At 30.1% G+C, this 27,483-nt stretch overlaps 1 protein-coding gene across 1 annotated transcript in view; it reads right to left on the reverse strand.

The window, feature by feature from the left end:
* The window catches only part of LOC129962594 (calcium uniporter protein, mitochondrial-like), a 483,918-nt gene that overhangs the window by 176,253 nt on the left and 280,182 nt on the right, over positions 1-27,483 (reverse strand). Inside the window, exon 2 of the mRNA XM_056076397.1 lies at positions 1,559-1,612. Coding sequence (XP_055932372.1) covers positions 1,559-1,612 — 54 coding nt within the window. The remainder of the gene's footprint in view (positions 1-1,558; positions 1,613-27,483) is intronic.

Genomic DNA, 27,483 nt, shown 5'->3' on the forward strand with positions numbered 1-27,483 from the left:
TTGTGAATCGTTGTGACGTACTATTGACTGATTTTCTCTAATAATTGATATTTATTTCTATATGAAAAATATTGAACAAATACTGTATATATTAAACTATATTGTTAGGTATTCCAATTAAACACATATTTATCTGGGACCATATGGAAATTTTGACCCAAAACAGAGAAAGATATTTAATTGCTGTATCTAGCTAATGGTCACTAATTATCATTTAGTTATTGCATTCCCGGAAATTGATTTTTCCCCCTAATTAGTAAAGTTTACTGATTTTTAGGTACCACATCTTATCCCATTAAATAAAAATACTTTTTCAATTTATATTTGAAAAATAACATACAACATTCTAAATGGTTCGCTGTACAATGAAAAACATTCTAGTTGTTTGGGTAGGGGGTTGTGACATTTTATAAAACTTTTAGAAAATCGAAAGAATGGGCGCAGGCGCATCTATACGTCATGAAATTCCATACGAAACAAAAACGGCGAAATCGTCGCAGTTGATAAGGCTAGTGCATTCCCTCATGATTATTGTCCATAAGGAATATGCAGTGATGTTCGTTTTTTTTTTTTTTCCTCATAAAAATCAGAGACGATGAAAAATACATGCCCGTTGATGGATGGATTATCAAGAGAAATTTTTCATAATTATGCAAAAAGAAAAAAAAAATTAAAACACATTTTGCATGTATTTAGATGCATTTAATTATTTTCGGTATTCAGAGAATTTGTTCATATTGCAATATGCAGCTTTGACATAACATTTCATAAATAATGCTTCATCAAATCAAACGTAAGAAAAACAGGCGAAAATTCATCGAAATTAAAATATTTCCTTTGTTTGTTTGTTTGTTTAAATTATACGTAACGTGTACATGAAAAAATATATAAAAAAATAATACTCTAAATACATTTCTATCTCGCAACCAATATTTCTACAAAAACTCCAGGCAGCATTGTTCTTTCTTTCAAATATTCAGATATACATTTCGCGAATAAATGAATTACAACGTTACTTTCTTTTGAAATGACAAACAGAAACTTTATTCATGATTTATATTTATAGCAATGACCGAAAGCACTGTTGTATGCACCACTAACACAATAAGAGAAATATTTTGCGTTGAAACTTTATTTATTTCCTTGCTCTATTTTTAAAAGAAGATGGCAGCAGCATGTGCAATGAGATAGCATTGTTTGGAAAGAGACTACAGATACATTCAGCGGAAGATGGTGGGTGGGTTGCTTTTGAAAGTTTTCGTGGCACAGAAGCCAGATTAAGTTAAGTTCTTCCAAAGCTTACAGTTTAAATGTGCTTTCAGGTTTCGAGAAAGTGGGATTAGTTTTGGAAACAGAAAATATGGGGCTTACAGAAAAAAGCTTTTAGCTCAAAAGAAAGTTGTGGTAGAAATGCAATAATTTATAAAATGTCTGTCATGTCTTTTGATGGATAAAAAATAAGATAGATATACAAACTGTATTTTGCTAAAATATAAATGTAAAAGAGTTTGTAAAAAATAAAAAATAAAAAAATAAAAAGTTTAAGAAATCAACTTACTCTTGATTCAATACTTAAGTGTCCAGTATTTTCAACAATACATAATTCGGAAGCCTAAAAAAGAAAGAAAAAAATAGTTTAATACCGGTATTAGAGCATCCCTGATTATATATTTTCACACTGCTATCATAAATATTAATAGAAATTATACAGTTTCATTCTATATTGAAATATCCACATATATATAAAATGATACGTACGTGGCACAAAAATCGAGCTTATTACTAATTATCGAATGGCAACAGTTAAATATAAACAAAACGTCATACGAATTTTTGACTGTTTCATTCACTGAACATTTTTATAGCTGTACTGAATCAAATGCTTCATTTAGGTAATTAATAAAGCTTCAGAATATTATTAGATGTGTTCTGCTGATAGTTCAATATGCCACCAAAAAGGATATTCATTCAGAGGAAAGAAGATATAAAAGAAATCATGAAATAGGTTTCAAACAAAAAGTTCAATCAACAGGCTTAACCGTTACCAGATAAATAATCGCGGTAATATTTAAATTAATATACAGTTTCTCACCAAGCAATATTATTTCAAACCTAGAAAAGTATAATTTTCAGCACGCGCATTTATGAAATGAAATAAATAGGAAATATAATATTTCCTAAAAATAAATGCAAGACAAAGTTTTCTTTGATCTTTTACAATATCTATATTAACAAAATAAATCAACTTTATTTAAGGCAAACATTATTTAATATATATCCTTTCCATTCAGAGCCCAACGCCTAATTTGTAAATCTGTAATAATATACATACATGTGTTAAAAAGGTCTAAATGAAGTAAATAATTATATTTTAAGTAACTTGAGTCAATAAATGCCAAGCTTTTATTTAGATTCTTTGCTCAGTAAGTCATAGTCAACAGAATATTCTTGAGACAGTAATATTTTAAATGAAATGTGTTGCACTGTAATCAACTAAATCAGCCACTAAAACTGACTGACTTGTAAAAATTTTAAAATCACTATTCAATAAAAACGGCTGATTTTAGACCACTTCATCGACCGTCTCAAAGATGATACTTCAATCAGCGCCTAGGGTGTCACTACTGATTGACCTAAGATTATGAAACTGTTAATTGTTCTAAACTATTCTATCCTAAACTTCATAGATCGATCAGATTTGATAGAAAAAGATAAATTATCTATTTAAAAGTTATCTATTTAAAAGTTGAAATGTCAAGAATATTTCGCAGTAGGTTCTTAGGATTGAAGGACTGTATAAAATTTAGACTTCATAAGCTTTTGAAGTATATTTATAGATCGTTATATACATAACTTAAATCCTTTTGAAAGTGAAACTAAAAATTGTATTTTATCATGAATCTAAGACATTTGTTTTGAATAATTCTTTAGATATTACATAAATTATGAAAATTATTCTGTAGTGCACATAAGACTTAAAGGCTGAACGACTCTGTTTTCAGTACTCATATTTAGAAAAAAAGCTTGGCTTCAAAATGTTTTTTTTTTCATATTAATTGCAGTTTTATCATTTCCATTTTAATACAAAGTTGAAATTTTACGGAACCTGAAAGAAAATTAGAACATAATACAATATAGTTTAAAGACTTTATAAAAGTGCGTATGAATTATATGATTATCAGAATTTGAAGTTTAAAAATATTTTAGTGAAGAAGCTATTAAAAGGCAAGTTACATAAAATATTAATATGAAAATTTTAACGAGCATTAAGATAGGCAAACGACTTGTTGCCAAGGGCGGCTAGTAATAAAATAAAAACACTTTACTTCATTTAAAACAATTTTCAAAAGGAAGTGCATGATATTTAGAGAAATCAGAAAATAGACAAAAAACAATGAGTTCGAAAATTATTTCGAAATGTATGTCCTATTTTTGCACAGAAGGGATATAACATTTTTCTCCAACTACAGTGTTTCCACAAAGAATAACAGGAAAAAATCCTAATAAAGCAATCGGTAAAATTGTTACGTGGGCAAAGAAAGAATAAAAAAAGCAGTGCCCCAAAAGGCAACTACCACGTGATGAAGATATTCCATCAGCGAAGAAAAAGCGTCATGCAAGAGATCAATCTTCACACAATCACACGCGAAAGACCCGCTGAGAGAGCGGCTTGTCGACACAACGGGAGAGGCCGGCAGCCCCCTTTTCGTCATTTCTCAAAAGAAATACTAAATCGTTCTTCTCTTCTTTCTTCCATAAAAATCGTTTTCTATGGTGCTTTCTTTGCGCCGAAAAAGACCATTATGTACCAACGTTGTCCTGGAATATATCCCTTCATTTTAAGAAGAGAGGCTATTTTGTCCTTGGGTGTTATATCCCGACTCCAATCCTGCTTTTACCCTGGTGGAAATATAATACTTGCCTATTTTCTTATGGCCGAAATATGAAAGGCATTTCTCGAAAGAAGGAAGGGAATTTTCAACGCGAAAGATGAAAACATGCATATGCCTCATTTGGAGGATCAACTTCATACCAAGTCTTCTCTTTTTCTGACATAGAACTAGATGCATATGAATATTTTAAGTTTTCAGAGCTGAATTTCAAATTTCCCCATTTTCATATTTTTATTTAAAAAGTCAATTATTTTTTTAAGTTCTCTTTTTAATTCATCTCATACGAAGATAATAACCAATACATTAGATTTTAATACGCATTTCATTTTAAAATTAAAAATACGGAATAAATAAAAAAAAATAAACTGTGCGGATTCCAGAACAACGCGAGGGAGTGCACTACGAAATAAAGGACATGATACGACCCTAAACATGAAAATATGACATGCTCCAAAACATGAAAGCTAAAAAACATATATAGATATAAAAATTGACAACTAGTTTTATAATTTAATACCTTTAAAAAATTTATGATAAAATCCATCATCGAGTTGACAGTTTTCCGATCATTTAATAAATGAAAGGCATAATTTAGAAATGTAACAAACTTCATAAATGATATAAAATATGAGATTTTGACACCAACGTTACAGATCTATGCCAAATTTTTGATCAAATCGATCACGGAAAAGAGATTTAATTAGTACTCTTAAGTCCCTTCATTATTTTGTAAGTTTATGAGAAAGTTTAAGAACGAACAGTTGTAATGACCAAAGCAATATATACAAACGGGGATATACCGTTAATATTCCAAAAATATTAACGCTAAATACAAATGTTAAAATATTAATATAAGAAAAGTAACGAATGCGCCATCTAAATATATACATATTCTTATTACTTATTGTTGAATAGCAAGTCAAATGTAAAGAAAATATTGTTCGAACGTTTTAAATTGCTCCATTTAACATTCTTACAGCTGCACTTAATACAGTACATTGCTTAGCTAATTAATGGAGCTGCAAAATATTGTTAGAAATGCTCAGAAAACAGCTCGGCGTGTCCCATACAACTCCATTCAGTCACAGGAAACAAATGTAAATGATATCACGTAAACGGTGTTAAAGAGAAAATTTAAAACTGAGAGAAATTAGATTTAACTGTCGCCAGTAAAGTAATCATAAAGATATGCATCGCTAATGCATAAAATCCATTGTCTCATACATAAGTTATTTCGTGATATAATTAGAAATTCGATGAAGTAAATGAATTATATTTTTTAACGGCAACATATATACATTAATTTTTTCGAGCAATAATTTGTGATAGACTAATTCCATTTAATTCATATGCTCCAATCTTATTACATAACAAGATCAAATTTTAATAAAGACATTCCGCATTAATAGTTTAACACCAAAAAATGCAGTATTCTGAGTTGATACGCTGGTCGCTAAAAACGACTCATTCAGCATGTTAATATCTTTAAATTTAAAATCAATCCAACTGCGAAAACGAGAAAAAAAATGCAAAGGAAGAACCTGATTAGAAGGTTGCAAAGAAACCAGAAGCCCCCACTTGCGAACTCGGAAGGCAAACGGATTGATTTCTTTATGTGTGTTGCGGGTTTCCTTTAACAATTGTAGTAAAAGCAAGAAATACTTCTAGTTTTACGATTCACGTATCATCGATTTCTCGGGCCGTTCGATGAGCTCCCAGCGGTATGCTCGGAAATGAGGCGAGGGTTTTATTTCTTCCCATTTTAGCCCTGGCTGGCAAAATTTACTTATCTCTGGCTTTCCAATTAATATTTGCTTTATTGTTTTAACAGAAAGCCTCGGTAATAGGTAAGCCTAACATTGGGAAAATCAATACAACGAATAGTCTCTATCAGTAAAAAAACATCTTCAGATACAGAGAAAGTAATACAAATGGTAGTTTTTAATTAATATTTTTTTAATTCTTTTATCTAATTCTTAATTTCTGATTTTTTTTAAAGTTAAAACAGACTGAAATTAGAATGCATAGGTACATTATTGTCCAGGGAAACAAATAATATCATTATAGTAATTCAGTTATGAAAAATTATAATATAACCAGCGCATAGATAGTTTCATAATGTTTAGTTTAGTTTTGTTAATGTTCCATTTTAAAGCAATACTAGGGCTAATTTGGAACGGACCTCATAATTTTGAACCGCCGTCAGATGACGAAGACGACATTTGAGCTGGCAGACCCTATCCAAACATACATAACACACCAGTGAGAGGACGTACACCAGTTTAACGTACACCAGTTTACAGGACGGTTCTTCGGAGGAAGCGGATCTCGAACTTGAAACCCTCCGGCTCCAAAGCCGTGACCTTGCCACCAGGCCACCGCGGCCTTCATAATATCCATAGTGCAACCAACAGTAACACCAATAGTGGAACAACAGTAAAATAATTTGTTGAAAGAATCATTATTAATTAGTGGCCTAGCTTCTGACTAAGAAAATTAGGCAGTTAACTAGATTACGAACCGTTAAGTTCAGAGAGTACTTAGGCAGAACAGTTTTTTAAAAAAGTTCTGAATACAAAAGCCAAATAAATATGTAAAAAAAATAAAAATACTGTGAATTATAAAACATTGGGATGATATTAACATTTTGTGAAACATAATTGATCAAATTCTTATTTGCGCCATGATATCTACATAGTTATTAAAGTATTTATAATCACCAAACATTTTTCTAAAAATAGGTGAGCGCAATCTTAGATTTTATAACTCATAAAGAATAAAATCATAAAAATATGCATCTTCATAAAGTTTTAAATAAAAGTGCAACTTTAAATAAATCATTAACATGATGAATAAATTAAAAAAGAATTTATATGTGAAATTAAATTGATCATTTTTTAAAAAAGAGGGTGAATTGCCTAAGGCCTAAAAATGCCTAAATACATTATTGATGTTAATGTTGATGCTTAAGAAATTCATTTATAATGAATTTTGGAAGTATATATCTTTTCCTACACACAAATGTATTGCTTCCAATTGTTGAAGAACAATAAACACATTTCCGATAATCTAAAAGTTTTTTTTTTAATTTACAGAAAATAATTCAGATTGTGAGTATAATATCATTAAAAACGAAATATATTTTCAATTAAACGGAATAGTTAATAAACTAAAGAGTCGAACTCAGAAATAATGAGCGCTGCATTATTAAAAGAGTGAATATATCAGAATCATTGACACAGCTTGTTAAAAAAATATTATTAACACCAGCTAAACAATAGTGTATTTCACACTTTCTAAATCCCTAAAGTTTTAGCGACAAAATAACTAATTTAAAAAATAAGGAAATAAAATAAAAAATAAAAAGTGATTATTTATGTCAGTGGAATAATAATGTATGCCATCCTAAATTTCTCCACTTTCAAGTTAATGAATACAATTAAATTCCAAAACAAGGGATAAACAAAATAAAACAATTAGAATTTATATGTAATTGTATAAAATAGAGCAATTATTCATAAATATAATTATTGTGAATGTATTGTTAAATACAGATAAAGAGCATGGGAAAATTTTAACATATATAAAACATACAACTTTATTTCTATTTCAAAACACTATTAATCATCTTAAAATTGAGCTGTTTTTTATTATTCAGTTAATGGTAGTTTCTTTCACAAAATTTAGTTAGAGAGGCTTCGAATATACAAACATAGAAGATTGTTAAAAAGAGTAGGAAAACAATATTTAAAAAATAATTTAGGATTTCTATTCTTTAAGATCATTGTTATTCTAAGACAGTAAGTTTGTAAAATACAGTAAGTAAGTAAAATTTGTTGTTGTTGTTTCTTATGGCACTTGCCATGTACAAGACCGCTGTTACGAAGACAACGCTTTAAGCCGGTGGGGGAGCGTCTCTTCTTTTTTAAGTAGTGCCAACTAGGGCCAAGAGTACGACTTTGCTACTCACGCATCACTCATTCGCTTGCACAACCCCCTTTTTACAGGAGGGCACATTCACACATCTCACAGATAGAATAACGGAAGAACAACCATGCCCAAACCGGGTCTCGAACCCAGAACGCCCAGATCACGGGGAAGACACGCTACCCCTATGCCAGGACGCCGGGAAGTAAAGTTTATAGATTATTTCAACACAAATTATATTTATGATGATTTACTAAAATTTATATATATATATATATATATATATATATATATATATATATATATATATATATATATATATATATATATATATATATATATATATATTTGAAACTTAGGATATAAGCAATGTCTTGACAGTTATTCTAAAAGAGTGTCATTTGAATGCAAGTACATCCTCCTAAAATTTTAATATCCCCAATAAAAATGAATAATGCTAGTCATTACCAGTTAGAATACAAATAAATGATCGGGTGTAATTAATTAGTAAAAAAATATTCATTCATTAATTCTTTTCCTCTAATGATTATAAATACAAAATTTTATTAAAGAAAATTCATTAAAATAGAATTAGGATAACAAATATGATATTATCACGTTTTTAAATTTACGAGAATATTCGTCATGGCAAAAGTACAACATTTTTCGTTATGACAAGTTTATTCAATGGCGATTATCATATTTATATAATAATTATTTAATTACTATATTTATAACTAATAATTTATTATATTTATATAATATATACATGTTTATGACAATTTAGATATGCATTTTCCGAAAAGGTCGAAACAGTTAACTGGTTAAGGTTTACTTGCCTTCCACAATACTTTTTGTTAATACTTTCAGATTCCTTATTCTCCCAATATAAGTATATCAAAAGTAATTCCCACTCACAAAGCATACAGAGAAGAAAATAATACAAATAATGCTGCCAATATATTAATGTGAAATTAAAACATTTTGACCATTAATACGAAGTATTGAAAAAATGTAGCATATGCTTTCCATTTTTTTCAAAACGTCAGATAATAAATAAGAGAAGGAAAAGGCCAAAACAAAATAGCATCATAAGTAGCCTGAAGCTTTCAATGATCATGCAGTAAAGGAGAAGTAAAAATAATTTCGATAATGAATATGAAAAAGAAATAAAGTAAGAAAAGATACAAAAACATATATATTTTGAATTATATTTCATCAGAAGAAAATGTTTGTATTTTTGCTCCGGAATAACTACCCGTCTCTTAGTACTGGATAAACAAAATTACAAAAGCAGATTAGGCAATTGCATGGGATATTTGTTTTGGGTAAGTATTAATAACAGATAAATATACTGATGTTAATACTGTCATTTGTGAAACGTTTATCCCTTTTTTTTAAAAAAATATTTTTTTACCCATTTAAGTGGTTTCGTGCGAATGATATTTTCTCTATAATACATCAATTTTTCTCTTTCTCCTTGATAAATATAGAAACGGAATAACATTGCATACGTTTAAAACTTTAAATAAAATTAACTCATTTGCTATTAAGTATACTTAGTTCAATGAACAGTAATGGGCAGTAAAAATTATAAATGGATGAAGTTGGTCACAAAAATGTATTTGTTTAGCTTCTTTTAAAAGTCACCAGTTTATTATTCTACCAATAGTATCTGGAAGTCGCAAAATACACGTTTTTTTTTTGGTTAACATTTATATGAGAACCATCGCCCAGAAACGTAATACTTATTTATATTTAATCTTATTCCATTTAATTCATATCTATAATTATTCGCAGAGTTTGGCACAAAAATTACTTCATTTCAAAAATTTTAAGGTAAACATCTATATGAACATACAAAATAATTTAACATCCCCCCCCAAAAAAAAAGAAAAGACAAGAAAGAAATGGCCGATGAAAATTTTTTTAAAAGCCGGAATGCCAATATTTTAATTAGAATATTTATGCATAGCAAAAAATTATATTTTAAGGACAAAAAATTTTAATTAAAAAAATAGTGACCATCGTTATGCCCATTAGATAATATATATAAAATCAAAAACACCGTATTTACAGAAGAAAAAATGTTTATATAGAAAAAGAATATGCTTCACTATGTGGCAACAAATTAGATACATTGTCACTTGTAATTAACTCTGCATTTCAGAAATCCAATACTCAAAATATCTGACAACACACTGCTTATGCAAAAGTTTAAATAACTCCCCCCTCCTCCCCCCTCAGTAAAAAAACGAGCAGATATTCTTTGAAAATCTTAAGTGCCATTGTATGCAAAACAATATATTAAAGTAGAAATTTAGCAGATCTTTTGAGGCCCAGATGAGAAAAAACAAACGCCCCAAATTATGTGCTGGCACGTTTGCGAACAAATCGGAAGTCCCTCCATGGACCAGAAAGCTGCTTCCAGAATACATAAACGATCTGATGACTTGACAAAATTTCGAAGCAGTGCCTGCAGATGGCAAGGAGCCAAGTGTTATCACAAGAAATGACAAGTAAGGAAGACTGTGTATTTTTAATCCGCTGTGTATGATGTATGGCAGACCGGCTTTTCTGTGCAAGAGTTGGCAAGAAAATACGAATCGGTGTTTATACAGTATTAAGTTAAAATTACAAGGGCTTCGAAGAAACCACGGAAGCAACGTTTATCGTTTGAAGATGCTGGATTCGTCTCAAGAATGTTGGCAACTTCACATCACGGAACACAGGTAAATGGTAAATGGCTTTCATTGTTATTCAATGTACTCACATTTGCTATGAAGTTTACAAAATAAGAAAGGAAAATTCGTGTCACGAAAAGAGCTTATGTGAGACACGATTTCTAAATTTAAGATTTTTTTTTATGTTATTTAAATAATGTGTTCCACAGCTAATGGGGGCTGAATTTCGGAATGTTTAAGGAATGCCGAGACATTTTTTTTATATGTTGACTTTCCTATATATAGTTTATAAATACTTGAATACATATTTCGCGATTACAGCGGTTTAAAATTTAATTTATTTTTTTAGGTTCGTTTTATAAATATTTCAACTTCGTAAATATTTTGTGCTACATCTCACGAACTTCACGGCTTAAAATACAGTAATAATATAAATATTATTACTGTCACGCCATTGAATTATATTATGCTATTTTGGATTAGCGTATAAATAACGGTTAGGTTCGTTTTAAAAATATTTCAGCCTGCTCATAAACACTGTAACTAAATCGGTATTTTTTAAAAATCGACACTTAAAGGATTCGGTTACGAAATTTTTATTTCAAAATTAACTGAAATATCTATATCAATCAATGACTGGAATAATTTGCTAATTGTGAAAAAAATAAAAGCATTTTTTTATACAAATACAAAATTGTTCTTCATTATTATTAATAGGGATTCTCTTTTTTTATTAATAAAAATAAAATAATTTAATAATTAGGAATGTAAAATGAATGCTATGGAGTTGTATTCATGTTCAAGTAGACGTAAAATGCTTTGCGCCAGACGAAATTCCAAATCCTATCATTTTTGTGAAATTACTTCTATTAAAAAGAACAATTCTTTTAAGACTAATAGTTATATGTTTCTTTATTTTTGCTTTACATTTTCATCCGGAATGTAATTCTAGTATTTAAATTATAAATCAACAGACCGCACAAATGTGCATAGAAACGAAAAACACATTAATGTTGAAAAAGTTTCGAAAGTCATTTATTAAAAGAAGTTCCGTATTTAGGGCTGTTACATGATTCACAAAACGTAACTGATGGGTAAGAAGCCAGAGAAGATCCCAAAGGATTGGTACGTTTCCAGCATTTTAATTGAATTCTAAAACGTCATAATCGATAAGTTTTGCTGCCAAGTTCTCCATAATAAACAAAAAAAAAAAAAAAGTTTTCTAAGCCAAATCAAAATACTGCAATTGATAAAAGTCTTTTCTGTTTATTTATGTCAGAAAAAAGATATCCATCAAAACTATTGCATCTAACGCTTTGTTTTTAATTTTAATGCCTGTTTTAATTTGGAAACGAAATTCTATTTATATCAATACAATCAAACCAAATGATATTCGAATTACATGACAAACATTGTTGGACATGTCAGCTATTATCTCTCCTACCGGATGGAGGGGGGGGGAGGTGGCATCTCAGATATGAGAATCAGAAGATTTAGGCATGGTGGTTCGTTCTCGCCATCCGGGTCGGTACAGAAATAGTGGGGGGTCGACTACCCCTATAGATAACGAGACGTGCTAAGGCTTTTACTTCTTGAGGTCAGCCAGAAGCTATCTCCTGTAGTGGCGGTAGTTATATAGATGTAAATTGAACTTGGCATTGTTGAATGACCGGGACTTTTGTGTACTCACGACCTTCAGATTCCTCTTTGGAGGGCGAGAAGTGCTTCCCACAGAAAGGATTTTATCGTGGCTGGTGATGGCCCTTAGGTCTCAATTTCAGTTTCCGCCAATGCTGTCGCGGTGGTCTTGTCATTTGAATTTATTCATGTGTCTCAAGACGGATTGGATTCATCAATAAGTGATGACAGCTATTAAATGCATGTATTGGCACGCCGCGTTGTCACTTATACTTTTATTCTTTTTAAATACAACCAATAGTTTTAAAAACAAAATCAGTGCAAAACCTTTGACGTATAAAAGAAGAATTAAAAATCTATAGTTTAGAGGATTTATTATTTTGCCTATTCCAATTCAGTCGTTTAAAACTCCATGCTTTGTTATGAACATGGGAAAATAAGAAGTACAGATATTTCAATGTGTCAATGTTCGAAGGCACCAAAAGAATAAAATATTAATTGGTCTTTTTTTTTTTTTTCAAAACAAAGAACGAAAATATTAGTATTAAAGGTATGTGTGACAAGAGGGCAAAGAAGATGTAATTAAGGCTTCATTTATTGGTTTCGTCCCACTCATTTCTGCAAGTGTACAGCGGTTTTTGAACCATTCTCTGATATGTTTTTCTCCAACTTTTATGAATAAATACGTATGCCAAATGTTATGTTTTAAAGTTTAGAAGATTTCGAATTCTTGTATTCCCCCCTAAACATATTTCGAGGGGCAAATGGAAATGCTAAAATATATAATAATTTTATTTCACATATACAGAACTTGAGATCTCTCAAGTTCTTATGAGGTTTCTAACTAAACCGGATTCTATGTTACACCCTAATAATCTCGTCACCTTTATATAAAGAAGAAAGAGGGATAACTAAGCGATGCTATAGTTGGATTTTCTAGTACCTAGGGTGTAAATTGATCAAATTTTATGCAAAGACCTGGGGGAACATCAGATTAAAACAAGAATGCTATTAATCTCTACATATAATAAAGGAGAATGTATTTGTGTGTCTGTGGACGCTTTACAACTCGGGTTGTGTGATTGAGTGCTACCTTGACAAGAAAAAAAATCAACGATGTACAATCTGGAGTAATTATTAAAAACCTTTAGCTAGAACTTTGGATAATTAAATGCAAGCAAAATTTGAGCCTTTCGCAATAAATCCCGAAACTATTCTTGCATAAGAAGGATATTTACACCGCCTTTAATTCTTTCAGTAGTGAACCGGCCCAAACGGCCTTCCAAATTCTATATTGATGCGTCCGTTTTGATTTCAAACGACGAGTACAGGATGTAAAGCGATAATCCCTTTGGTGATGACTGGTTTTACGTTCTACACCAGTAGTTTGCAAAAGAAGCTAGTCCTCTGCATAGAATATGTAAGGCTGGTTCGACCAGTCAGTAGTGAAAACGTAAAAGGTTTTTAAAAAATGTATTTTTAATGATACTAATTTAATATGTGCATTTTTTTTTTTTCTAAATTTTGAGAATTTTTAAAAAGCATTTTTTGCTTAACTTTTAACGATAGATTTCGTTATTGCAATGGAATTCAATCCATTTTCATTATTTCATCAAGTCAAAATTAAAGATGAAAGGCTGTTATTAGCTCAATTTATATGATGAATCAGAATGTGATGCTCCGCGCCATGTCGAGAATGACAACTTGTAATTAGAAGACAGATTATTCGCAGACTTACGCTTTTAATGGTTTTACCATGTCATTGGAGACTTTATTAAGAATTTCCAATACAAGATAAATAAAACGGGCGGAAGACTATTAAAAACTCTGCTTTATAGTCTACTGCAATGCTAAAAACATGTTATTGATGGAATTAAGAAATCAAATTACGTATACAAGATTTAATTGATATTAATTAAAATCAATTTTTAAGGCAAACTAGCTCTTTCGAGAACAGATATTCGGAACGAATAGAACAGAACAGTGTCTAATTATAAATAGATATTCTAAGGTTTTAATATTTGATATACAATATTGTATGTGAATTGCACATACTTGTACATATGTATTGTACATTCTTGTACATATGTATTGTACATTCTTGTACATATGTATTGTACATTCTTGTACATATGTATTGTACATTCTTATACATATGCATTGTACATACTGTGTACATACTTGTACATATTGTGTACATACTTGTACATATTGTGTACATACTTGTACATATTGTGTACATACTTGTATATATGTATTGTACATACTTGTACATATGTATTGTACATACTTATACATATGTATTGTACATACTTATACATATGTATTGTACATACTTGTACATATGTATTGTACATACTTATACATATGTATTGTACATACTTATACATATGTATTGTACATACTTATACATATGTATTGTACATACTTGTACATATGCATTGAACATATGTATTGTACATATGTATTGTACATATGTATTGTACATATTATGTACATATGTTCTGAACTGATTGTGAATTATCATCCTTCAAAAATAGAAATAGCTTTCTATTATTTTAACCAATAAAAAATAAATATTTATTTACCAAATAAAGACGTTAAGATTCAAGAAAATCTTCCTAACTATGCACGTTCAATTCTTTATTCTGATAATTCTCAACACAAAATAAACTATATAAAGAAGGAGGAAAAAACATTACGCGTCGGAGCGCCATTTCGTTTTGACAACCGAGAGTCTTTTCTCAACAAGCGGAAAAGCAGATAAAATAGTACGAGAGGCATAATTCTATTTTTTTATTTCCAGAATCTTATTTTCCGGAAATAAACAACAAAGTGAACAAAGAAAAACTTCGAAAATATTAGTTTTCGCTCAATATCGACTTCTCGCAGAAGGGTTGGAACATGATTTCTCAGAAAATAAACTTATCGTGTAATATTTCCGAAATAGAATTTTTCCAATTCCATACAGCTTTCCTTTTTCTCTCTTTTTTTAAAGTTCTTCGTAAAGGTTCAGCAGGACAGATTCGATTCGAAGTTATTTGGAATTAAACTAACTTTTTCTTAACTTGGTGCGTAAACTTTTTCTTGTCCTTGGTGCATCATTCGAAATTATTCTTTCTCGAGAAACCAATATTAACACTTCTGTGGGAAAGAATAACATTTATTCATTTTTATTTAAAACTTCTATATCCCAGTTTTAAAGAGCAACAAAAAGAATTCCCCTTGTTTGAATAAACTGCGAAATAAATATTTCTTAAGCCAATCTAGCATTAAATATATTCCAACAATATGCATGGACGAATTTTTCAATTATTTGGAAACTAATACAAAAAGAAAGTAACTCAACCAACTGACTCTCCGACCCGCCACGAAGGCACACGGATTTGAACAATAAGGCTGAATGGCCGGACCGCCGCAACAGCAACACTGGCGGGAACTGTAGTTGAGTCCTAAGGGCCACCACCGGCCACGGTACAACCCTCCCCGAAGAAAGTACGTCCCGTCATCTATGGGAGAAGTCAGATCCCCCACCTATTTGTGTACCCTCCAGGGTGTAGAGATTCAACCACCATGCCGGAAGCATCTCATCCTCATTTCGAGGTGTTCCCCGGGGGTACAAACAGAAAGTAAGTAAAAGTTCTCCCAACCTATTAAAATAGAATGACAGCATATCAATATTTATTGATTAATATGGAAACGACATTTCCTAATTTCAATTTAACCAACTGGAGTGTTCTTACCTAATAAAGGTCAAAAATTCTCCAATAAAGGTTTTAACCCTCTTTTCCAGCATAATATTTTGGATTTTGGGTGAGTCTGAGAGTGTCGCATTTGGTAGAGAAAAATAATATTTAAAAAATATAGACTTTGACGTCAATGTAGTATTTTTACAGAATCTATCACGAGAATACGAGTTGTTGGATGTCTTTTAGTCTATACCAAGATTTGACATGAAACTATAGCTGTAATCATGAGATAACAAACGAAACTTCATTTTTTTTATATCATTGCCTTAATGAGTTATTGCATTTCCACGCATGTGGAAATACAGTTCTATAGAATGAATACAAATCTATAGCTAAGACAAATTTTGTCCAAAGCTTCATAAAAATCTATAATTTAGAAGATAATTCTCTTTCCCAAATTTTACCTATCGTCTTGTCTTTAATTCTATTGACTAATTATACCCATTTCAATACAATGTTATATAAAAAAGTAAATGGTACAAGATACTAAATTATATAATGCGTATATGGTTAAATAAAAAATAAAGATTGACACAGATTTTCTACTATATTAATTATTTCATTATTTAATTTCGATTTTTCGAATGCTGCATAATATATTTTTCTCTTTTATAAAAAATTTCAATAACAAAGAAATACTATATCATTCACAAAAGAATTCTGATTTTCAAGCAAGTATTAGTAAAGATTAACTTCTTCTACTGGAGTTTTTCCACTGCTTTTAACTCCAGTTTTTCTTTCTAATGATGCTCCTAACAATCCACAAGATCCACCGAGTCCATAAAAAGCGTCATTACACAGTATATAATTCTTGAATGTAAACGTAAAAAAGATCGGCAAATCCTTAACGAATGTCTATTTTTTTCACTTTTATAAATTTTTTTATCTAGATATATTCAGATATTTTTTAAAGTACAAAAATATAACCATTTATTCTGAAAACTACTATCATTCTTATTTTACCACTTTCAATTTCAAATATAAACTAATTTCATTTTAATACGTTTGAATTAATTTGAAACAACACCTAAAGAGCTTCTAAATCTACTGTTTATATAGAAACACAATAAAAGCTAATATATTCATTGTGAACACAAAAATAATAATAATAATAATAAATTTAGCATCATTGAAATTGCACAAAGAACTCAAAATCAAAACACATCTAAATCATAAACAGCACAAATCTCTCGAGAAACCTTAACCCATTAGCTACCACGATCCTCGTTTGAGGATTTTGGAGTTTAACATACTGACAACTAGGCGTCAAAAATATATTTGGTACGCCAGACAATTTAATTTCATTTTATATCTATATATATATATCAGTCAATATTATGTTTAACAGAAAATCTGTCTACTGTGCTTCGTTTCTCAACAACAAACGAACAAATTTGAAATTCGTCTGCAAGTTGGACATAGCAGAATTATCATGTACGAAGTATTATGTTTTTAATTTGGTTTTTGTAGTGTAATGAAATACCGTACATAAATATGTACTTTAGAGATTATAGTAACGATCTGTTACTTACTCAGTCTTTTATATTTTTATTGAAATGATTTTATTGATAATTTTATAACGATACTGTTTTTCAAACTATCAAATAATTGCGGAACAAAACTGAATTTGAATATAATTTTACTATTACACAACTTTTTGAACTTACATATAATTTATCTGGCCAAAAATTTAAATCCAAATAATATACAATACCCCCCTCAAGATATTTGAACTAAATATTCATTTTTTGATGTGTGTATCATTACGAAAAGAAACGCGCTGATCGTTCACTAAACTGTGTTTTTGAAGTATGTTCATAATAAGGAAAAAGAAATTTTCATACTTTGCTTGCGTAAGGCGCAAATAGTATGTACACTTCTGGTAACTTCTTAGTTTATAAAGCACTGCATATTTTTCCATATTGGATTTTGCATTATTTAGAATATTATATCGCCACGATAGACAATTATCGAACTATAAAACATAGCAGCTCTTAACAAAACATAGATAAGATTTATACATATTCCTTTTAGCTCAACAGTGAATGAATACATGTAATCACCATAACCACAGTGAAATTCTACTGCCATTAATAAAAAATTATATCAATGTTAAGTACTCATTATCGACCCATTTCGTGCCATTTTTTAAGGAAATGGAGATACAATATTTGTAAATTTTTTTTAATATGAAATAATAGACATTTGAATGTTTTTAGTATTTAAATCACATATCTAAATCGAATCTGCAAATATATATCCACACCAAACTTTTGCTACGAAGCTTTTACAAATGAATAACGATTCATATATGAATACTCAATAGCGTATATCGTAGCAGTATGATATCGTAGAATAGTCTCATAGTTCATCCGAGTTTCACCATTTCACCCATTTCAATAGACCGTGTAATAGCGGTGATTATAGAATGCTGGTCATTACAAGTTCTGGAGGAAGCTAACATTGGGCACAATAAATATCATCTAAGAGGCTTTCTATATATAGCCCACAGATAGAACTGCTTACATATGTATATGCTATTATCTATAGATACGATTCAAACTATACACTTAATCATCGAAGAACGGTCAGCTGTGCCGTTTTCGGTAGCAGTAAAGCTTTAAACATGTATATAAAACAAGAATTATTATCAAATTTATTTTATGTTATTTATAAAGTAAAAATAAATGAAAATTGAAGCTTTTGTCGATGGAAATAATCGAGATAAATTGTATATTAAAAAGGTATAAATATTAATTGCAATTTAGTTTATACAGAAAACAATGGGCAAATAAACAAACAAACAATAAAATATAAAAATATTTAGCAAAATATTCAGGAAAAAAAACTGAAAAAGTTTAAAACATACTGCTGTTAAATTTATTTTGCTAAGAGGCGTTCTGTTCAAAAAAATGTTAAAGCCATAGTATTCCTTACCATTTTAATAATTAAATCGATAATATCACTTCCTTTACGGCGATAAAATACTTCTGTAGCTAATTAAAATATTTTCTCATATGCATACTAATTATTTCTATTTTATTATCAACAGTTCCAAATCTTTTAAAACCATTACTTAGTTGAGAATAGCCCCGCCCCCATCCACACATGCAATATTCTTCTTTAAAGAAACGACAGGAAATGGTCTGGATGAAATATTCTCAGAAACTCTTTAATCAAAGTGTTATCTTTCACAAGCATACATTCAATCGTGAACCTTGAACTAGACCGTGGATGCCATGAGTGCTCAGATTTTTATTTTTAGAGTCCCATTCACGAGAATTTTGTGCTGTGAAGAATAATACAGAAATCAGAATATACATTTATTTTCACCCAATGAAACCAAATCTGATGCAAAATTACAATTTTGGCAACAATATTCCATACACAATTTTATTTATTAAAACCACTGTTTTTTTAGTTATCAGATGAAAGTGATATATATATATATATATATATATATATATATATGTATGAAAGTACAGATCGACAGAAGGTTAACTTTTTCACAGAATTGATTGAAAACTCAATAAGAATTTACACTTTAAATAATAAAATTGCACACAAAAATGTCATTTATTAAAGTCTTTGAGTTATTGTATTGAGTCAACATACTGTCAATCTCTTTGAATGATTCTTTCAAAATTTGAAATGTGTGTATATTTAAGATGCTTAACATATGTGCCAAATATTATGCATCCATCTCTTTGGGTTTTGAAATTATCGTGTTCACTTGTTGTTTCTTATGGCACTTGCCACGCACATGCCCGCTGTTCAACCCGGGACGCCCAGATCGCGCGGAAGATCCGCTACCCCTATGCCAGGACGCAGGCGTGTTCACTTGTTTTAGAATAGTCAGACAAAAAAATGTGTTTTTCGGACTGAAACACAAAGATTCGTCGAAATTCCGAAGTCAATTAAAAGTGAAACAAAACACGGTTGTTAGGATTACAGAAGATTATTCGTCTAGATTTTATACAAATAATTTTGTAATGAAGCGCTGCTTTTGAGAAGATAACACCGAAGATAAGGAAAGCTTATTCAGGAGTGTTAAGCCATGATCTAGCAAGATTATTCAAGCGTATTTTTCTATATAGTCAGGTGAAAGAGAGACAATATGGAGAATTATTACGATCAAACATCCATACTCATCAATATTAATCTTCATTCTTCCCTAAGTACTTAAGATAAAGCTTACCTATGATTTATTCTTATATCTTCCAACGGTAACCTACCATACTGATAGCAGAAAACGAATACGCTGAAATACAGTAATGGAGTCAATATATGTGACGTCATAATCACAACATGAACTGCGTATGTCATTTAAACATTATCTGAAAGTCGTCTTACGAAAGAACAACTGTAATCATCAAATGTAATGTTTGCGAAAACAACACGATTTATCAATGTCACATGGGCCGTAAAAAGAAGTGTAACATAAATAATAACATATATAAGTACGTTTTAATATCCAACTAGAATTTCAATTGAATATCCACCTAGAATTTCAATCCACATTTTAAAAGCAGCTTTTTCTATGTGAATTATCCTAATTTTCGGAATGTAAACCATATATTAAACACATAAGATCCCAAAAGTAATAAAAATAAATGTTTTCCATACCTTATTTCACAAAAATTGTTGGTAATATAAAAAAAAATCGAATGTTTGTGCAATATAAATATAGTAATATTTTCCGCATCTACCACATTATTTTAGTTAAAAAAATATTAGCATGAATTGGATTTTTTTTCACAGATGACTTCTTTTAAAATTCCAGTTTTGAAAGTACTGTTTAACAGTCTTCAATTTTAGAATTCCAAATTTTGTTTTAACATCGGATATGAGACATTTCCCTATTTCTTTCAGAAGGTGAGCGATTAGGTGAATAGAAATGAATGTTCGTTGCTTTAGGATTCTATAAAGCTTAATATCACCCACAAAATGACCGAAAAGCTTTATAATTTAAATCGAGAAGTTCTATTTTAAGATGAAATATTTCAAATTGCGCACGCACAACAACGTGACTTGAGATATTGATAAATCGAGAAATCTCAAGGGGTACAGAAAAAAATCGTTCGATGAAAAATAAAAAAAATATTCCTTGATATGTGCTGTGAAAAAAAAATGGTTAAAACGGAATAAGGCAGACTTCATTGAGAATCATGATATTAATGTTTTACAATTTATTCAAAGTAAAATCTCAATAATATTAACAAGATGGGGAAAAATCACTCATTCTCTTAAATTATATGTTTACAACTTTCATTAATTAGCAATAAGTATTTTTTATCAGTCATCTAAATTTTATAAAGAACTAAGGGACTACTTTTTAATAATGTCATTCAAATTTAGAGACCGCTCCATTTTTAGCACGATTTTCTAAACTCACTTGTTTGTTTGGTAAAAATTTTACAATATATTTTAAACTAACTTCCAGATAAGCTAGAGACTCGAAACTTTTAAATATAGCTTCAAATTTGGTGACAATGCAATATTAATTTTCTTTCTTTCTGTTGGGCGCAAATTCTGTCATCGAGTGTAGCTTATCGGGAAGTTAGTTTAAAATCGATTGAAAAACTTCCCGCACACAAAGCAAAAAAAAAAAAAAAAAAAAAAAACCAGAAGATTATTATTTAAATAAAAAAATTAACATAATATGTTTTTAAAACGCATGAAAAAATATAAATTAATTTATACTTTTTAGTCCGCTGTAAAAACATGGTATATTAAGAAAAAGAAAAAAACTCCTCAAAAATAATTGTTACCATATGTAGCAACTATTTAGTATTTTTAAAATGATATTGAGTATTAATAATTGAAATACATTAAATGCCAGCTAAACAAACGTAGATTCAGAAATCTGTACCTTCATAATGGGGAAATATAACAATGGGAGGTTAACTGATATAAAAGTGTTAAGTTAAAAAATTTTATTTAAAAATAAATAAAGGAGTTTCAAACATTTAATTCAGAGCGTTATATCACAATAATATTTTATAATTGACTTCATTTTTAAAATTTTGCACACTCACACACATACACACAAATGCATTGAACAGCATCGAATCGATCGTGAATGTAAATCCAGTTATAAAAACAATGAAACATATTAAGGTAAAATATAATTTAATTTTTTTTTAAATTATAAAGGTTAAAGAAAAAATTGCTCGAAAAAAAATTAACATCATTGAAAAAAAAATTTTTTTCATTTTAATGTGGTATAAAAACTTTTTTGTGCTATAACATGGTCCGTAGCTATTGCGGAAAAATAAACAGATATTTCGCTTAATTTTTAATTAAAAATCTAAAAAGTTTGGATTTTTTTTCAGTGAGTACCTCTTATTCGAAAGAACTATGTACCAAATTTTATAGTTCTATGTCCAGTGGTAGATCGTTTTGTACGATCTTTTGATTAATAAAAAAAATTTAATAAAATTTATTTTTATAATTTTAATGTGGTACAAAAATGTTTTGTGCTATAAAATGATACGTAGTTATTGGGGAAAATGATCAAATATTTCTGTTGATCTTTAATTAAAAATCTAATAATTTTGAGAAAAACGTTTTCTCTAAGCACTTATAATCAAATAAAACTACATAAAAAAAATTTATGCTTCTATGTCCAGCGATCTTTCCATGAATAAAAATTTAAGAAAATTCTTCAGTGACATACTAAATTGCGATTATCGATCCCCTTCCAGAGATGAATATCCCACCGATTTCATTCTATTCTATCCTTTCCTCTCTACTTGATGAAATCCTCTCTTACTCTCAAGATTTCATATATTTCCGGTTAAGACAAAAAGATTCGAATTGGTTCACTTTAGATTGATATGTTTATTCCGTCTTCGCTTGAAAAAGGACGCCTTTTTACCGGAAATTCGAGGTTTCTTTTGTTTTCCAAACAAGGCAGTCTTATTTTTCAGACTTCCTATCGCTGATAGTATCTATTCTCTCAAGAACATCCATTTATTTTTCACCTAATTGGAAACCAATTTTAGCCGCCTTTTCTCCAGCCTTTTCCTTCAATTTTTCATGCAAATAAGAAAGGCATCCAATTCCACTGGCGTGCTATTTGACTTTCCAAGACCCAGAGATCTTCCTTCGTCGTTTCATTTCCTTTCCTTATCTTGCCGAGCTGTTATTTGTGTAAGACAAATTGATCGCCCCCCTTTTTGAACAAGATAGGTAAATGAAATCCCTCAGGAGAATATAATGAGAATGAGTCAGCTAAGGCCATTTTTGCCGCTTCTTGAATTCTGCGAAGTAAGCAGTATTTCATTATCACGTCCCTCTGCGGTATTAAATCTTTTTTTAATTTCCATTCCAAGCGTGACTTTTAGTTCAAGAATGTTAAAGACATTTACTTAATGGCACGTATCAGCGTCTTTAAAACAATAATGTCTTTAGTTTAGAAAGAATAAAATGATAATGGAAAAGATGTCTCAAAATTTAAGCAAAATTTGAATTTGTCACCATATTTGCAGTAAAGTGTAGGCAACCTTGCAATAGAAGTGTTAAGTCTGTTAATTATTATTAGGTTTAAAAAGTGTTACAACCCCATTATTAAATATTGTTCCGAAATTTCTCGGGTTCGTTTGGATAGTGGGGGTTATATGGTGTGAAGAACGTTCAATCACCAAGCGGCAATTGAAAATAAAACAACGACGTTTATTTACGCGAAGACACACAGGACAACACAAAGACGACAACTATATACAGCACAGAAGACGATTATCTTCAGCCGAGACGTGCAGCATACAAAACAGCATAAACAGCAGCATACAACAGACTCTACTGCAGACAGTAGCACACAGCTTAGTTCAGCACTAGTTCACTCCGTCGCTGCTCCGCTTATCTCTGGAAGGCCAGTTCTTTACCGTCAATTCCGACTACTCTGCCCTAGCAGCTGCAGTCGCCTCCTTTTATAGGTCCCAGGAGGCGGAGCTAGAAGCCTCTCAACCAATCAAGAACGTTCGAGGCGTATCTCGGTTCCTACTGGACGTATTGGGAAAATTCTCGATGTTTCGGGTATAATCTATTTTGGAGCCAAAGTTGCCAATTTCGTCGCTAAGTCGCCAAATGGTCGCCAAGCTCTGGAACCTCCGACGCGACACCGGACTCCGTCCAGTACAGATGACTGTAAAACATTCTTTCCGATGGTGGAACCAACTATGCTGGGAAGCAGCATTACAGATTCGTAACAATATTATTCAACCCTATTTGGCAACCCAATAAACCCATTTGATAGCTGATAGTTTAGGGTTAAAAAATTGGAACGTTACATGATAGAATAACGTGTTAACGCATGATTTGAATTAAATAAAAAACGCTGCTTTTTTTCTTTAAAATTTTATATTTTAATTGAATAGTAAAGTACACAGAATAGTGTGATGTATGGGACAGAACATAAGACAAATGGTCTCCACAACTTCACCGACACATACGCACTCTTTCGTCGAAATATTTCATTTTGCATAAATGTAGCTGAATTTCGTTGGTGCATCGTTGAATTTCCTCCCTCAATGCACACGCGCTTATGGACGTGTTGATATATTTTTTTAATTTCAAATAATACCATAAAAAATTCAATGGTGTTAAATCGTGCGATTTATCGAGCCAATTCTCAAATTCTCGAGCTGTAGCCGCCAGACTTTCATTATTTTTGAAATATTGTTCAACAATAAAAACACGTTGTTCTGTCATGTAAGACTCCAATTTTACTAACCGTCAACTATCAGCTATCTATTAGTGTTTTTAATAAGGTTGCCAACACTTCACTACACGAATAGGAGCAAATTAAAATCTTGCGTTACTTTTAGGACACCCTTTATAAAGTGACGATATTCAATAGAATTACTTCGATCCGATACGATTTAATCGAATGCATGAAATAAGCATTTAATTTTTATTATGATAATATGTTCCACTCTATAATTTATACATATTAATGCAATAACAGATTACCGTCTAGGAAATGTCCATGACCGCAAACCTGAGAGAAGGCTGCAAGCATGTCAATTTAAAAACTTTATTTCTTTGATTGCCAAATAAATAAGCTTATAAAAATACAAATTCTCTGAATAAAAAAATATTAGTAAAATATTAATAATTAATGTCATTATTTTATGAATTATAAATATCTATTTCATTTTGTTCACTTAATAATTAAAAAAAATTATAAAATCATCTGATTTAATAATTGCATGTCGAACAATCTGCGGTCAGATAAATAAAAATAAATACATATGCATTAAATTAATAAAACAAAATATATTAACATAAAATAATTCAATAATTATCAGCTAAAAATGTGCTGAAATATGAAAATTAAATTGATTAGATTTTTAAAAGAGAAGATTCATAATGTGTACTGCTTAAGACCTCAAATATCAAAATCCGCTACTACATTGGTAATTAAAATTATATTATCAATCTAGATTTGAAATATCAAATACGGTAAAAGCTTATAAAAATTCAAAATGAACATTAACTAAGGTGTATTTAATAGTCTTCGACCGAGTGATACATTTTAAAACATGTTGGTAGATACAAAGTTCTGCGTTGTTTACACAGCAATTTAGTTTCACGTCTGATTTTATTCTTATTGCATACGCAGCACTTTTTAAATGTATTTTTTTTTATTCTAAATTGCAAAATTCGTCATAATTACTTCCAAACATTTTGAACTTTAAAAATCTGCCTTATATTATATATAAATGCTTATTCTACAATTTTTTTTCCTTTAACACATTTCATTACAATAATGAGCTAGATTTAAAATGAGATCAACTGATCAATTTTCATGATCAACTGCGCGATTTATACTAGTACGCGAGTAATACTAGTAAATACGCACAAAATGCTTACAATGTCGAAATTAAAGGGAAAAAAATCACTGGTTTCTTCTTTTTACTTTTCAATTATACAGTGGCTAACTTAGAATAATTGAGGAAATTTTTTTCCACAACATTTTCCAGAATTAAATTAAAATGTAAATAATTATATCATATATATATATATATATATATATCGCTTAATGCTCATATATCAATGTCTGCAAAACCGAAGTTCGATTGACTTGCGCCTAGCGGTAAACAACATGTGATAATGACATGTAATACTTTCATTAGTAATAAAATGAAATATAATATTGCCAGATTAAATATATTGAAATTTTCAAATCAAAATTGCATTTTGCTAAATATTGGATGAAAAATCCATCTATGAAAACACTAATGACCATTCCTGTCAGCATGTAACGACTAGTTACATGACAACTGTCATATGGTTTTTATTACAAGATAGCAGGTCTTCTTAAAATTGGGAAAATCTGTCTATAAGTAAGCAAATGAATATGGTAATTTCAAAATGTAATAAAAATGGAAAAAAGAATTTTAATTTAAGATCTTTCCACCACAGCTCTCGATCTGTCTGTAATTACAGACCAAATCCGAGAACTAGTCAACAATCCATCTTCTCGTGTATATATGAAAGCGATAACTTAAACGTACAAGAAATTGAATAATAGAAATAATCTAAAATTTTGGATCTGTGCCGATTCTGCTTTCATCAATACGACGTCGCTATTTAAGCTGCCTGCATCGCATGACCATGATATTGGCATGATCAAGCAGTTTAAACTGCAACGTCATCTTAATGTGAATGTTTCTATGTTAATGTCTCAATGTTTTTAAAAATAAAAATGTTATTTTTGAAGCCATTGTTGAATTGAATATGTGGACAACCATCCATATTGGTGACCCGGACGTGATCTTGATGAAAGCAGGATCAACACAGATCCAAAATTTTAGATTATTGATCTAAGGCAAAGGCTAAAACTGGATACTTTGCTCATTTTACAATTCAACAAAACTGAACACAGGATACACGTTGTACGTAAAAAGGAAATGTGCAGATAGGAAATTTAGTTGTCCTTGAATGCATTGAAACAATTTTACAACCATGGCAGAGAAAAAGAGTATAGTCAATCCGGACACCACCCTTAACGATGGTACTATAGAAAAGACTAATGCGCTTGCTTTATTATTTTAAACCAAATACGATGAGATAGCAAAAACCCTAATCCAGATGCCATTTTTTATTGCTCAATAATCCATAACAAATGGTGACTAAATAATTAAATGAAGTCTCGAAGGCCATACAACTGCCTCAGCAACAACACTGACCACCATGTTAAGTCTTAGATACAAAGATTTTTATACCATGATTTATAATAAGGACTTCATCTAAAATACTAGTCATTTAACCCTTTCTAGAGCCGTGGGAAGTATGCTTCCCACCAAATTTATCAATCTTTGTATGAAATGATGTAGGTTGGCATAAGTTCTGACAAATTTTTTTAGAAAGACAGATGTTCGATACTTCAGTTCTTTATCTCACACAAAATGATGCGCCTTGATTTGTAACTTAATTATTAATTAACCAAATTAATTAATCAATCAAATTAAATTTATCTAATATGCTAAATGAATCCCTTTTCTAATTCTAATTTCAAGCCTAAAAATTTGTAAACATAATATGACTAAAAAAAATGGCCCTTTAAAGGCTTAAAAGAAATGCAAA

This window comes from Argiope bruennichi, chromosome 3, assembly GCF_947563725.1.
Source record: "Argiope bruennichi chromosome 3, qqArgBrue1.1, whole genome shotgun sequence".
Taxonomy (NCBI): domain Eukaryota; kingdom Metazoa; phylum Arthropoda; class Arachnida; order Araneae; family Araneidae; genus Argiope; species Argiope bruennichi.